The 15,961-nt window shown below is 46.5% G+C and overlaps 1 protein-coding gene across 1 annotated transcript in view; it reads left to right on the plus strand.

Moving 5' to 3' along the window:
* Positions 1 to 15,961, plus strand: part of LOC137432939 (pro-epidermal growth factor) — a 129,822-nt gene that overhangs the window by 109,712 nt on the left and 4,149 nt on the right. The window contains exons 10-13 of the mRNA XM_078783750.1: positions 5,124 to 5,288; positions 8,728 to 8,874; positions 11,030 to 11,318; positions 14,122 to 14,280. Coding sequence (XP_078639876.1) covers positions 5,124 to 5,288; positions 8,728 to 8,874; positions 11,030 to 11,318; positions 14,122 to 14,280 — 760 coding nt within the window. The remainder of the gene's footprint in view (positions 1 to 5,123; positions 5,289 to 8,727; positions 8,875 to 11,029; positions 11,319 to 14,121; positions 14,281 to 15,961) is intronic.

Genomic DNA, 15,961 nt, shown 5'->3' on the forward strand with positions numbered 1-15,961 from the left:
AAGCCCGGTGTATGCACGATATTTGCTGCAAACGCGACGTCAGCAACCCAACGAGGCGATGGACCACTACGCCCAGGAGCTCCGGCAGCTCTTGCTGGACAGCTTCAGGGAGCCACGGACTCCTGCGCAGGCTCAGGATGATCTTCTTTTAGATGCCTTCATTGCAGGGGTCTCCTCCCAGGAACTAAGGCTCAAGCTCTTGGAGAAGACCGACCTGACCTTCGCTACGGCACTCGAGCAAGGGAAAGTATACACTGAAGCGCGGATGCAATCGAACACCTATGATCGCACGCGCCTCTTGGCGGGCACGACACTACACGCCCGGCCGGAGAGTGCTACCGCCGAGGACGCGGATCCGCTCGCGGAACTCCGGGATGCTCCGGAGGAAGACCCAGCCCTGACGGCTGCCGTTACGACCAGACCCAAGGCCTTGCGCGGGGCCGCATGCTTTTTCTGTGGGGGGCCACGCCATGCCCGGGTCGTGTGTCCGGCACGAGACGCTATATGCCATTTGTGCTCGCAAAAGGGACATTACGCGAGAGTGTGCAGGAAAACGGCACGCGGCTCGCGGCTCATTGAATCGCGCGGTCGCGGACCTTGAATGGGCTCATTGCGGAGCCCACGAGCCGAGCCCGAAACCCGGCGCCTTACCCGACTTCGAAGGGGAGGGCCCCTCTCTGCGGGCCCTTGGGCGCTCAGGGCCCCTCTCTGCGGGCCCTCTCTGCGGGCCCTTGGGCGCTCAGACGTCCTTGGCGGGCGTCACCGGACAGCCACCACCGTCTCATCCTCCATCGGGCACGAAGTACGTGTCCTTGACCAAACTCCGGGCCACGCAAGGGGCTTTGAAGCCTCGCCAAGCCCCAGCGGAACATTCTCCTCGTGTCGTCCACGAGCCAACGGTGGCCCACGCCCCGACAAAGGCGATTTCAAATACTACGGAGGCCTTTTGCTGCCAAAAGTGTCAAAAGGCGATTTCGAATACTACGGAGGCCTTTTTCTGCCAAAAATGTCAAAAGGCGATTTCAAGTACTACGGAGGCCTTTTCCCGTCAGAATTGTCAGATTTTGAATCGCGAAACACCGGAATGCTTGGGAAAGCCCTCTGATGGCGTTAATGGATCCCCCATTGTCAACGCAGACTCCGGCCACGACCGCAAAACTGCTGCTGGCGTAGGATCCACCCGCGAGGCTTGTCCGACCCATTCGGGGGGCTCAGTCCCGCTCCCAGCAGCCTCGTCTGGCCTGGCTCAAGCCCTTATTCCCCTCATGGTCGAAGGCCATTGTGTTCGGGCCTTGGTGGATACAGGGTCTACGGATAGTTTTATCGACCAGCGACTTGTGCTCAGGCATGGATGGCGGATCTGGAGGTCTACGAGATGGATCTTCATGGCTTCCCAGGGGCTTCGACTCAGCACGAAGGGGGAATGCCGATTGAAACTCGTGCTAAAGGGACGGGTTTTCCCTGATGTACACCTTATGGTTTTACCCGCATTATGTGCTGATATTCTGTTAGGACACGATTTTCTTAAGCTGCATGGACGTCTGGTAATGGAGTTTGGTGGGAGGACACGCTTGTTGTGGGGGCGGACGACGCGCTTGCGGTGTGCGCCCTAGCGCAAATGGACGTCCAGCCGCTTTCGCTGTTCCCCAATCTAACCTCCGACTGCACCCCTGTCATGGTGAAATCACGGCGCTACTCTCGCGCAGACATGCAATTCATTGCGGACGAAACGGCTCAGCTCTTGAAAGACGGCATCATAGAACCTAGTAGGTCGCCGTGGCGCGCCCAGGTCTTGGTGGTGCGCAGCGAGGCCCATCGCAGACTCATGGTAATCGACTATTCCCAAACGATTAACCGCTTTACACAGCTGGATGCCTACCCCCTTCCGGGGATGGACGCGCTAGTGCAACAGGTGTCCCAGTATTCGGTCTATAGCACTCTCGATCTCCGTAGTGCGTACCACCAGATCCCTATCTCTAGGGCGGATCGTATCTATACCGCATTTGAGTCGGGGCAGCGGTTGTACCAATTTACGCGATTGCCTTTTGGGGTAACGAACGGGGTCGCTTGTTTCCAGAGGGCCATGGATGACCTCGTTGCGCGGGAGCACTTAACCGATGTTTTCGTCTACCTCGATAATCTTACGGTTTGTGGATATGACCAAGGGCACCATGATGCTAATCTGAAGCGCTTCCTTGAGGTCGCGCAGCGGTATCACTTAACTATGAACGAGGATAAGTGCCAATACTCCCTACGCACGATAGATCTTCTGGGGTACACCGTGACCCATGGCTCTGTCGCTCCGGATAAGGAGCGTCTGCGACCTTTGCTCGACATGGCCCCTCCCTGTGATCGGGCGTCCCTGAAGCGCGCCCTTGGGCTGTTCGCCCATTACTCCAAATGGGTGCAAAGTTTCTCGCCGCTGTGGCGACAATCGACGAGAGCGGCTCGTTCGTCCTCGAAAGTGACGCCTCGGATCAGGCCATCGCGGCGACCCTCTCCCAAGGGGGGTGTCCCGTGGCTTTCTTTTCACGGACTCTTACCACCGCTGAGCGGAGACACTCGTCCGTTGAAAAGGAAGCGTAGGTGATCGTCGAGTCTATTCGGCGATGGCGCCCGTACTTACTCGGGCGGAGCTTCCAAATCATCACGGACCAGCAAAGCGTTGCGTTCATGTACGACACCTTACACGCCCAGCGCATTAAGAATGAGAAAATCACTCGCTGGCGTATCGAACTCGCCGACTTCTGTTACACCATCAAATATCGCCCGGGGAAGGATAACCGGGCCGCCGATGCCTTATCACGACCGGCTACATGTGCGGGTGTCACCTCTTTGGAGGGCCTACGGGTGCTGCATGCCACTGCGGGCCATCCCGGCGTAACACGTTTCGCTCATTTTGTGCGGTGTGGAAATCTCCCATACTCGATTGATGATATCCGCCGTATCTGTCGCGACTGCGCTATCTGCGCGGAAATCAAACCGCGTTTCTATAACCCTCCCATGGGGACTCTGGTGAAGGCTACGCGCCCGTGGGAACGCTTGGCGATGGATTTCAAGGGCCCATTGCCGGTGTCGAGCGGCTCTCGCTATCTGCTCACTATCGTTGATGAGTACTCGCGATTCCCCTTTGCTTATACGTGCGCGGACATGACTGCTGCCACGGTGATGCGATGCTTACAGAACTTGTTCTCAATGTTCGGTTACCCGGCCTATGTCCATACTGACCGGGGTGCGGTCTTCTTGTCTCAGGAGGTGCGCGGCTATCTGCTCCAAAATAACATTGCTTCTAGGTACACCACGCCGTACAGACCCCAGGCTAATGGGCAGATCGAATGCTTCAACGGGATTATCTGGAGGGCCGTCATGCTCAACCTCCGGACCCTCGGCCGGGGCCTCGATAAATGGGCTTGGTCGCTACCTGCGGCGTTGAACTCGATCAGGGCTCTCCTGAGTACGGCAACCAACCAAACTCCCCACGAGCGACTTTTCCACCACCCCAGGAGCTCGGGGTGTATACGGTCTTTGCCCAGTTGGCTCGCTGGGCCCGGGCCGGCCTACCTTAAACGGGCGGTTCGCGCGAGCAAGTACGACCCCCTAGTGGACAAAGTGCAGATTCTCCAGGCTAACCCTGAGCATGCTCGTGTGATGACGACTGATGGCCGTGAGACTACTGTCTCCGTCCGTCACCTTGCCCCTTGCGGGGTCGCCGACCTAAGTAGGGAATCGGACGAACCGATCGAACCCATCTATGAGACTATGGCCTCTCCCGACCCTCCCCTCGCCGAGACTACCTGGGCCCGACGACTTGGAGTTACCCCCTTCGTCACCCGACCCTGTTGGCGCCTCCGACGCCGGGGACACAGGGATACGTGATGCCGTACCCGGGGAATTTCGGACGCGTGCTGGCAGAGAAATTCGCCGCCCGGCCCAATACGGTTGGGTCGACTGATGTTCCGCACCCTGTTCGTGCTGACGCTCACTCGCTTTAGCCGCGCTGCCGTATAATTCTGACGGGGGGAGAATGTAGTGAAATCGTATTCGTACTGAACCCGGGGTGATGCTCGCTGCTCGTTGACACCACTAGGGGCGTGACTATAAGACCCGCTGCTGCGGACGGAGCTCCGAGACTTCTCCTGTGACACGTTACATCTAGTAGACTCGCTAACGGTACGCCTGCATAGAATAACCAGCTTGCTTGCATTGAATGTTATGAATGGTCCCATGTGATGTCACAGTGTATACTTATTGTATTTCCTACTTTACAGGATGATGTCATGATCTAAATGCAATTAAACCACCCGTTGGACTAAAGTTGTGTGGACCTGATTGGTTTTCCACAACAGTAGGTGTATCATGTGGATGGATGTATGATTGGTAGCTGTGACGTGCGATTGTACGAATAGTAGGTATAACATGTGGATGTATGATTGGTAGGTGTGACATGCGATTGTACGAATAGTAGGTGTAACATGTGGATGTATGATTGGTAGGTGTGACATGCGATTGTACGAATAGTAGGTGTAACATGTGGATGTATGATTGGTAGGTGTGACATGCGATTGTACGAATAGTAGGTGTAACATGTGGATGTATGATTGGTAGGTGTGACATGCGATTGTACGAATAGTAGGTGTAACATGTGGATGTATGATTGGTAGGTGTGACATGCGATTGTACGAATAGTAGGTGTAACATGTGGATGTATGATTGGTAGGTGTGACATGCGATTGTACGAATAGTAGGTGCTCTTCCAAGATCGTAGAAACCACAAAAATCAATCAAAAATCAATGTTAATAGAAATACAAACCCCATTGTGGATGTTAATGATCACATGGCATTTCTCCGAAAGAATCTGCCTAATTTGGAAATTGTTCCCTGGTCTAACAGAAGTCTTCAATTAATTAATGACTGTTGCCCAGGGTGGAAGGGTATGGGAATAATTACAACACAACATTATGCTGCACCTCCTGGGTGCATTACTCAAAAACAAATTCTATTGTTTGTTCCATTGTTTCAAAGTTCAATTGTCTGGTTTTCATCCAAACAACTTTTATTTAGACTTTTTTTTTTGATACTCCATTAATATTCACACCCTCGTTGTGTCTACATGCCCGATTAGACAGGGTGTCGAGCCTTGCCGTGTATGGGGACAGCTTGTGGTACAGCGTTCCTGCTCGACGATCCCTTGTACGTCTTCGTCGAACATCCGGCCAGCGGACAGTGCATCTCCATGGGGAAAGCATGCGGCCCACTGCCCTCCTTGTGATTCCTGCTGCTACAGATGGTGTGTCATGGCATGTCAGCGATCACTCTGATTTTGTACAATTAAATAAAAATACGTTTGTTAAGAGTGATTCACACGAGCCTTTTTTATATGAGGAATGTTGCATCCTAAAGAACTTGTGAAGATGATTTCATCTTTTTCAGGTGCCTAGTCCTTATGCTGGGTACACCCTTTGGATAGTCCATGTTGTTAGTAAATGCTTAGTGGTGTCTGATTGCTAATCAAACCATATCTGTTTACTCGTGAATGAACACATTTATCCTTTAGTATTTATAAGAATGGGGATTCTTCTTCTTTCTTCTTATGCAGCACAAGGCTGCGGGGTAGCATCATTGGCTAAGGGCGCGGCTGTGAAATGCAATGCCCTCTGCTGGTTATGGCGGGAATTAGGAATTTGTTCATGATGCCGGCGATAGCTCACCTACTCTTCACGAAGGACACCGTGGGATCTTTAATGTTCACCACCTGATGCTGGCAGATGAGATTCCTATTTAACATCTTTTATTTTCTTTTTTTTGTATGCAAGATCGAGGCTCGTGAAAGAGCTAACATTAATCACACAAAAAGTCAAACCGACACACAAAACACAAAAAACAATGGGAGCGGCAGACAAGATGGGGAGAGAGGGAGAAGGACACAAACACAACATTTGAGAGCAGGGACATCGGGAGGACTTGGGGGGAGGTGGGAGAGGTATAAAACATATGAACACTGCAAGGACTCTGGGATGAATTACCGGGGGTAGAAAAGATCAAGGTTTTGGATGGGGGAAGATAAGAGATGGTGGTGAACAGCTGTTTTAAAGACCTGGAGGAAGGAGTGGGATTGAAGGGAGTGGGGGAGTTTGTTCCAGAGGTGGGAGAAAAGGGGAATGAAAGAGTGAAGGTGAGCAGAGAGCCTAGATTTTGGCAGTTTAACCATAAGAGGGTCGCAGGCAGATCTTGCGTGACCTGAAGGAATATTGGGGGGACAGAGCACAGAGAGAGCTGGGGGAGCAATGCCGGAGAGGAGTCGGTAGAAGACAGAAAGACCACCAACCTGCCTGCGGTGAGTGAGTGAAAGGCCCTCGGAGTTGACTTCATCGCAGAAGATTCCAATGATACTGAAAGCTTTGGCTTCAACAGCGTGAAGCTGGCTAGGTGTGAGGCAGGAGCACCAGCCCAGAGGGGGGAATAGTATTCCATTGAGCTGCGGATGAAAGCCTTGTATGTGGTGAGGAGCTCCGGTGTGCCAAGGAAGGACTTCGCACGACGGAGGATGCCCAGTCGGTGAATGGCTTTGGAGGCCAGCTTGGAAATGTGGTTTTCCCAAGAAAGATCATGGCAGATAGTGAGACCCAAAAGCTTCAGCGACAGAACTTCTTGGAGAGGGTTGTTGAGAAAGTAGATGGGAGGGTTTTCCAGTCGGTCCTTTCGGAGAGACATTGTAAGAGTGTGAGATTTGTCAGGATTGAAAGACATGTTCCACTTGTTTGACCAGTCTGTGATTTTGTCCAGGTCTGCAGAGAGTGAGGAGGCTGCAGACTGCCGATCTGAGGGATGACGAATGGAGCGGCAGATAGTGGAGTCATCAGCAAAGACATAGAGAGTATTTTCCAGAGAGTCGGAGAGATCATTGATGAAGACCAGAAATAGCACAGGGCCCAGAACATTACCTTGGGGAACTCCAGCCAGAACAGGAAGGGGAGATGAGAGAAATCCATTCAGGGCCACACGTTGCCTACGACCAGAGTGGAAGTCCGCAAGCCATGAGTGGAGATTTCCATGAATACCATAGGAGGAGAGTTTGGTGAGCAGAGCTGGGTGCCAGACCGTATCGAAGGCATGTGATATGTCAAGTGAGACAGCTCTGATTTCCTGTTTGGCATTGAGGACCTCCATCCATTGTTGAGACAGCAGAAGCAACATGTCCAGAGTAGAATGACCTAGTCTGAATCCAAATTGATGATCAGAGATCAAGCCATTGGAGAAGGGGAAGGATTTGATATCCGAAGCAATGATGGATTCCATGACTTTGCTGATAATTGGAAGCAGGCTGACTGATCTGTAGTTGCAAGGATCTGTTTTTGCACCTTTTTGTGTAAAGCGGTAATGTTTGCCGATTTCCAAGATGCTGGCAGATGACCTTGAGCAAAAGAGAGGGTGAAAAGAACAGAGAGAGGGTGAGATAGAGCGGCAGAGCAGGATTTTAGGACCCGTGGGCTGATGCCATCTGGTCCAGTTGCAGAATCAGAGTCGAGGTTTGACAAAAACTCCTCCACCTTGTCAGGAGAGAAGGACACAGAGTCCAGGAGCAGTTGCGTTCGACTGAAAAAGGTGGGAACAGAGAGAGATGGGTTTGGGACACAAGATTTTGAGGCAAACACAGAGTTGAGGCATTCGGCTTTGTCACGTGCGGTGTCAACTGTGTAGCCATTTGAGGTAAGGGAGGGGATGGAGGGGGAACAAACACCAGAAACGGATTTGACCAGACGCCACCAGGATTTGGAGGAAGGAGACAGGTTTGAGAGTTCAATCCTGAGTGAGGAGAGATAGTGCTTCCTTGCACTCCTGAGGGTAAACACACACTTGTTTCGAGCTTGGTGGAAGGAACTGAGATTGCCTTCAGTTGGATTTGCCTTCCAAGAGGCAAAGGCAAGTTGTTTCAGGGCAACTGCCTCACCACAAGATTCAGTGTACCATGGACGGGAGGAAGGGTAAGACAACTGAAGACGAGATGGGATAAATCTGTGCATGAGAGAGGGAGCAGTTTGCTTTGGAAGAATTCCCAGGAAGAATTGATGTCAGAGGCATTCGAGATGGGAGACCAGTCCAGTTGATTGATGGCTGCTTGAAGACCGTGCCAGTCGGCCTGAGTGAAATGCCAGACTTTTATTTCGAAATAAATAACCAGAAATGCCAATCTTTCCGAGGGACGACACTCACATTTATGAATCGCCTGTGAAATTCCCGGACGACACTTTATAGCTGAGTTAGGATTTGAACCCAGGCTTAGAAGTGATTGTTCGGACCTCTCGGCCATCCTGCAGCCCTGAATAATAATGATCATGATATTGATAATAATAATTATACTCATTATTTTTTATTATTTTCGTCGGTAATCATCTCTCTATGTCTCCACGTTTCCATGTGTCTGTGTCTCTATATCTCTGTCTATCTATCTATCTATCTATCTATCTATCTTTCTATATATATCTCTCTCTGTTTATGGCACCTCCATCATTAACATTATTACAAATGTTATCAGAATTATTTCCATAATTATCATGATTATTTCCTTGTACATTTGATTTTGAGACTCATTTGGCCTTACTTTCCAGCTTCGAGAAATATTAAAATAATGCGCAGTGCTGTACTGCGTATGAATACAATCCATAGCAGGTAAATTTATTTTTGAGGCACAAAGCTACATTTTCAATCCGACACTTTTATTGGTGCAGATTTCCCAACAGACAACCTTGAGCAAGCTTTGGCATTGACCAGACTGCTTGTGGTCAATGACTCTCCTGGTTCCCCATCCACTGCAACTAGTCCTACAATCCAGGAAACCATTCCCGACATGAAGTTTCAACAGTCTGCCCACACAGGTACATATACAGTATGTACAGTACAGTAACATCGATGTATTATTACAGTGTGATCACTATGCAATACATCAGCGTACAATTGTCCGATCTACTACCAAATTGTCCGATCGAGATCGACCCGATGATGATGATGATGATGATGATGAGCATACAATATAGTTACTGTACATATATATATATATTGTACACCACTCCTCTTTATTACATCTACAGGTACTGCACGATGTCATCACTGGGTGCCGAGGGCACCCGGTGATGACGCATGCTGAAAGGGTGTACTCAGTTTTCACTCAGTTTGTTTGTTTGTCCGTTTTTGTTTTGTTTGTTTGTTTGTTTTCACAGCCACCCTTTCCCTTAAGAAGCTGAAATTTGGGAACACTAGTGAACAAGTGCTTTAGCAACAATGGTATTTTTTATTTATTGATTAATTACTTAATTATTATCGATTTATTTATTATTATTTATTTTCTCCAGTGCTGCACAGCAGCATCGCCCTCGCGACCCAGCAATGTCACGTGCTGGATATGTTGTTTATTTATTTGGTATGGGGGCGGTGTACTTTGAATGTAGCTCTGCTTGTTATTACAGTGTGATCACTATACAATATAATTGTCAGGGATTAAATAAATAACTTGACGAGCATGCTTTGCCTACTCTTATGAGAATTTGGTTCAAGGGTTATCATAGTGAACTGTCTCACTGATTGTCTGTTTTACCAATTGAAAGCTTTAACCTTACTGGTCACTTCTTAGTGGTGCAATTTTGCAGTTGGTGTTGTATTACTGATGAATGCATTTGTCAATTCAATAATCAAACAAAATGGATTTCATGTCGATGTCGTGTACTCCCCCACCCACAGCCCTCTCCCTCCACAGATCTACCGATGTCCTTGTTCTCTACTGTTATTGTGCTTGTGTGCTTCCACCACACCCTCTTCATGATCATGATATCATGACCATGATATCAAATTCACCTCCGCTACTGTCTGAATGGCGGGAAATCCCGAGGTGTTCTCTACTGTTATTGTGCTTGTGTGCTTCCCCCTCTCTCTCCCCTCTTGTCTTCCGCTGCCTTCATTGTATGTTTTATGTGTCCGTGCATGTTTTCGTGTTTAATGTGTTAGCTCTTACATGAGCCTCGACTCTTTATACCAAAAAAATAATAATAATAATAGTAATAATAATAATAATAATAATAATAATAACAAGTCAGGAGACGACGATGGTTCACGAGCGAGTGGTATTCTTCGGTTCGATTTCGAAAATTAGGTTCGATTCCGACAACTTTGAAAATTTGACCTTTGTGACCTTGAAATGTCAAAACGAAGGTTACTGATCTTGAAATGAGATAGAAAATAATGTATAATCAGTTATGAGGTTAGTTAGCCACACAATACCGAAAATTCGGTTTGATTCCGACAACTTTGAAAATTTGACCTTTGTGACCTTCAAAGGTCAAAGGTCGTAGATTGAAATTTGTTGGAAAACTTGTATTTCATGATGTATGTGATAATATAAGATCATGTATGACATTCCACCCTATCAGGAAGCGAACAATGTATTAAAACCATCAAAAACCGACTTTTCTAAATTTCGTGACCTTGTGACCTTGGGGCGAAAATGAAAAATCGAGCTCCGTGGGGCTAGGCACATGACATTGGCCTAACCAAATACCGAAACCCCTGTCAGATTCCACCAACCCCCTCGGAGAAGATGTAGCTTGAACTCGATTACCCCCTAAAAAGACATCTTTTTCGGGCGTGGCTCCGCCCACAATGGGCGCAATACACCCACTGTAGGCCGGACACAACTAGATCATGATATCAACCTCCCACCAAAGTTTCATCAAAATCGGATGATATCATCAGGTAGTTATGCTGCGGACAGACAGACACACACACACACACAGACAGACGCACATACATGACGAATATAGTGGTCACTTGATAACTCGTGAACCAATCTTAGGGTCCTGAGTTTGAGCCCCTGTCGTGCCTTTTAAAATGATTATGATCAGCAGAAAAGCCAAACATTAGTAATGATGCAACCAACAGATTAAAGTCATAATTGAATACATGTCAAATACTGTATGCATTGTACAGATAGCTGCAAAGTTAATTGGATGTTGTTGTTTTCTAATTGTGTGTGTATTGAAGATTTCACAATCTCCACAAGCGACTCTTCATCCACCTCATCAACACAAGAGGAAGAAACCATAACCCCTACAAGACCAAATCCCACCAATTGCTTGCCCTGTAATAATACGCGGAGCGATGAAATCCCGAGGTCTTCGGCCAATGAAGAGCAGGACGATGATATCGGATGCACAGGTTGCACACGCAAGGCCGCTGGCCACTTGGTCGAATGTCCCGAGGCTCTGCGCCATTTCTGTCTGAATGGCGGGCAGTGCCAGTGGGTGCAGTATATCAGCAAACCTATGTGCAGGTAAGGTCAGCACACCCGTGCGCACGTGCCAACATTTTCCTTAAACTATTGTACCAGCAGGGGGCGCTGTATCGCAGAGCTTGTCCAATTTTGGATGAGAATGTGAAGATGGTTGTGGACGTTGATGATCTCATGATGTTGTTCTAGCAAATACTTTGCTTGGAAGCCAAATTATTTGATGGGGTTAGCTGTATAATTTAGCTCAACCTGTCACAGGTAGGAATCACGGGGCGTGGCTATGACAGAAGAATGATCAGCCAAATCTGCCCCTATTTCATTAAATATTTTAAATACCACAGTAAACATATATTATAATTTACTTGATAGCTGACTTAAGACTTTCTAAAGATAATATATTCACCTCCGCTACTGAAGTTGGACAGAGGATATGTTTTCACCCCTGTCTGTCTATTTGTCTGTCTGTTTGTTAGTGTCTCTGTCTGTCTTTGAGCAGGATATCTCAAAAGGTTATGGACGGATTTGGACGAAACTTGGTGGACAGGTTGGGTGTGTGACAAGGTCGAATAGAGTCGATTTTGGTAAAAACTCAAATCCGGATCCAGATACGAGAGTTTTTTTTAAATCTTTAAATGATTCTTCACCATTGAAGGTGAAGAATTGCTTAACCCCAACCCTAACCTAACTTAACCCCAACCCGAAGGTGAAGAATTGTTAATTGCTTATTCCTAGACACAGAAGAAGAAGGCCTAAAAACTATAAATAACATGATATTTGAAAAAGTTGTACATGGATTATGACAAAACTTGGTGGATGAGTTGGTTAGGCACCAATAACAAGCCAATTCGATTTTGGTTCAGGTCAGAATCCAGATACGGCCTATCAGGTGGATACAAAACGTAAACTGTGCAGGTTGGCAGAGGTACGCTCTCCACCGAGTGTCGTTCTAGTTACCTCCGCCACCGAAGGTGGATGGAGGTTATGTTTTCACCCCTGTCTGTCTGTTTGTCTGTCCGTTTGTGAACAAAATAATCTTTAAAAGTTGTGGACGGATTTGGACGAAATTTGGCCGAGATGTAGTGTATGTGACAAGGATGAAATGACTAGATTTTGGTGAAGATCCGGATTCCGATCCGGCTACAAGAACTTTTTAAGTGATTCTTTACCTTTGGGAGATTTGAAGCCAGACAAAGTTGTATTTGTATTTTGGGGGGAGGGGGGGGAGGAGAGGAGGGGGCAATGGGGGGCAGGGGGGAAGGGAGGCAGGAGAGGAAGGGGGTTCATCACCTTTTCATTGAATATATGCTGGTGAATGTGGCGTTCATCACGTTTCTGAGTTGAGTGTGATGCCGATAAAGAAGAAGAAGAAGAAGAAGCCTTACTACCAACTTCGTACACTTCCGCAATTGTTTGATTTATTTGTGTTCAATGGTCTGGTGAATTGCGAATTTATTTTGCGAATGTGTACTTGTATATAACTGTCATTAATTTAAAAAGGCTTAGGCACTATCGAGCGATTTAGGCACTGTCGTGCGATATTGAGTGAAATCCAAGAAAACGAACTTGTTTTTTTTCATAATTTTTGTTTTTTTGCCGAAAACACTCCCAGGCACTCACTGATGAACCTCTGAAAGTTTGACGAAGATCCGTTCAGCCATCTCTGAGAAAAATGGCGACACACAGACCGACAGACAGACAGACAGACAGACAGACAGACAGACAGACACACACACACACACACACACACACACACACACACACACACACAGACCAACTCTCTCTTATATAGTATATATATATATATATATTTAAGATATAATTAATTTTTTTTGCATACAGAATCGAGGCTCGTGTAAGAGCTGACAGATTAAACATGAAAACATACACAGACACATACAACATACAATGAAGGGTGCGGGAGACAAGAGGGGGAGAGAGGGAAGCACACAAGCACAACAACAGTAGAGAACAGGGACATCGTTGGATCTGTGGAAGGGAGAGGACTGGGGGAGGAAGGAGAGATACACGATATAGATATACATCAAATTAACACTACTAGGAATTTCAGGAAAGAAGTTGGAGATTGAAAGAGGTGGATCTGGGCCCTGGGGTGTTTTAACTGGGATAGAAAAGATTAAGGTTTTGGATGGGGGAAGATAAGAGATGGTGGAGAACAGCTGTTTTAAAGACCTGGTGGGAGGAGTGGGATTGAAAAGAATGAGGGAGTTTGTTTCAGAGGTGGGAGTAAAGAGGAATGAAAGAGTGAAGGTGGGCAGAGTCTTGATTTTGGCAATTTCACCAGAAGAGGGTTGCTGACAGATCTTGTGCGACCTGCAGGAATATTTAGGGGACAGAGCACAGACACAGTCTGTACGCCGAGTAAACAGATATAGTTCTGAAGCTCACATTTAATTTATACACACTGCTCGGCCACCTCGTTATTAGTCCCCTACCCAGAGGGGACAATACGTTTGCTCTCCGTCTGTCTGTCCTTCCGTCTGTCCATGTGTCTGTCCCACCTGTGGTTTTCTGGACTTTTTCCATACCCTTTAATATATGCAATTGAAACTTGATACATGGTTTATTATCATAAGTTACAGAGTAAGTTTGAGTTTTGGGGTGTTTCGCCAATTTTTCACAGTTATGCCCTTTTTGCTTGAAACCAGAACATTCATTGGGACTGGAAGGGGACACGTATTGCAAAGCAATTCTCCCTCTTGTTTGATTCGCGTATACTGCAGTTTTAATTACTGAAAGTGATATCTTTGGCTCATTGAGCCATTAAATATTGTTGGCAAACTCTTTGGGTGTTGTGACTAATATACTGTGTCATATGTGGTTGCAGATGTGTGTCAGGTTATGTGGGTGAGCGTTGCCACCATAATGAGTTGGAACCACCAGTAGGTCATGAGCAAACGCGGACCACCCTCATCGCAACATTTACAACACTTGCCGTTGGCTTGTTGTTGGTTCTGGTCATCGTCGGAGTCATCTGCTCCTGCAGGTATGTACCGAGTTCAGTCATGTGTGGCCTCTCTGCTAGTAGTACATTTGAAATAATTATATAAAAATTATGACAGAAAATTTATCCGAGCCCTGCCTTAATAACCTGGCCACTTGTTAGTACTAAAGTGCCTAAGACAATTATTGAAAGAGTCTCTTTTAATTACATCATTATGGTGCACCAGACATAGTGACTTGTGTTGAACAAATGGTTTATAATTACCCTGCGCATGCAAAGTGAAAAGTGGGGTTAAGCAACTGGTTCACTTATATCTTTCTGTCCATCTACAAACTTCAGTCTATGATCGAGGAGCAATTTAATTTTAATTGAATGTTACATTTTGAACACAAATCAAACAAGAAAGAGCAGTCAGAGATTGCAAACCCTCGCCAGGATATATTTTCAGTGGTTTTTAAGACTTTTGTGTTAAAACAAATATGGCGACCTAAGCACGTGACGGATGACGTCATCATTATTTTTTCTCTCCACTAATTTATTCCTAGATTATGCTCAATAAATTTCATCTTGATCGGATGAAGTTTTGTACTTGTCAAATTATGATGTCATAATGGAGCCACCTATTACATCATCATTAACATATTTTATTCCCCATGGATAGTTCTTTACAATGAGCCATGTTTCAAATTTTTCTATTCAGCGCTTTCGGAGATATAGAGGTGCAAAGTTTTTCCAAGATGGCGACCGAACCACGTGACCTATGATGTCATAATTATCATTAGAAAATTCTACAGGTACAGTTGCACCTATGGTGAAAATTTCATGTCAATCGGACCAACAGTTGCAGAGAAAATCATATTTATTCTGTGCGGGTAAACAGACAGACAGACAAACAAATGAAAAATTGGTCAGAAACCGAGGACTTGCTGGAATGTACTTTTTTTATGGGCCATTTTGGAGCAAGTTTTTTGGTTTTTCCAAGATCGCCGCTGAACCACGTGACCGATGACGTCATCATTATTTGTTTTCTAAACTAATTTATTCCTTGATGATGCTCAAGAAATTTCATCTTGATCGGATGAAGTTTTGTACTTGTCGAATTATGATGTCATAATGGAGGCCTTTGGCCGAGAGAGTTAAAAATTGGGCACAGTCTATTCTAGGGCAGGATAAATATGTGTGTAAAGTTTGGCAATTCTACGTGCAACGGTGTAGATGTTGTGCTGCGCACAGACAGACGGACAGACGGACAGACGGACAGACAGACAGACAAACAGACAGACAGACAAACAGACAGATGAAAAATTGGTCAGAGACCGAGGACTTGCCAGAATATACTTTTTTTTATTGGCCATTTTGGCAAAAATATGGCGGCCGAACCACGTGACCGATGATCTCATCATTATTTGTTTACTATCATCTATTTTGTCATCATTATCTAAACTATTATTCCTAGATTATGCTCAAGAAATTTCATCTTGATCGGATGAAGTTTTGTACTTGTCGAATTATGACGTCATAATGGACGCACCTATGACATCATCATTAACATATTTTATTCCCCATCGAGAGTTCTTTACAATGAGCCATGTCTCAATTTTTTCTATTCAGCACTTTCGGAGATATAGAGGTGCAAAGTTTTTCGGTTTTTCCCAGATGGCGGCTGAACCACATGAGCAATGACGTCATCAATTGGGCACAGTCTATTCCAGGGCAAGACAAA

This window comes from Myxine glutinosa, chromosome 8 (genome assembly GCF_964187855.1).
Source record: "Myxine glutinosa chromosome 8, kmMyxGlut1.1, whole genome shotgun sequence".
Taxonomy (NCBI): domain Eukaryota; kingdom Metazoa; phylum Chordata; class Myxini; order Myxiniformes; family Myxinidae; genus Myxine; species Myxine glutinosa.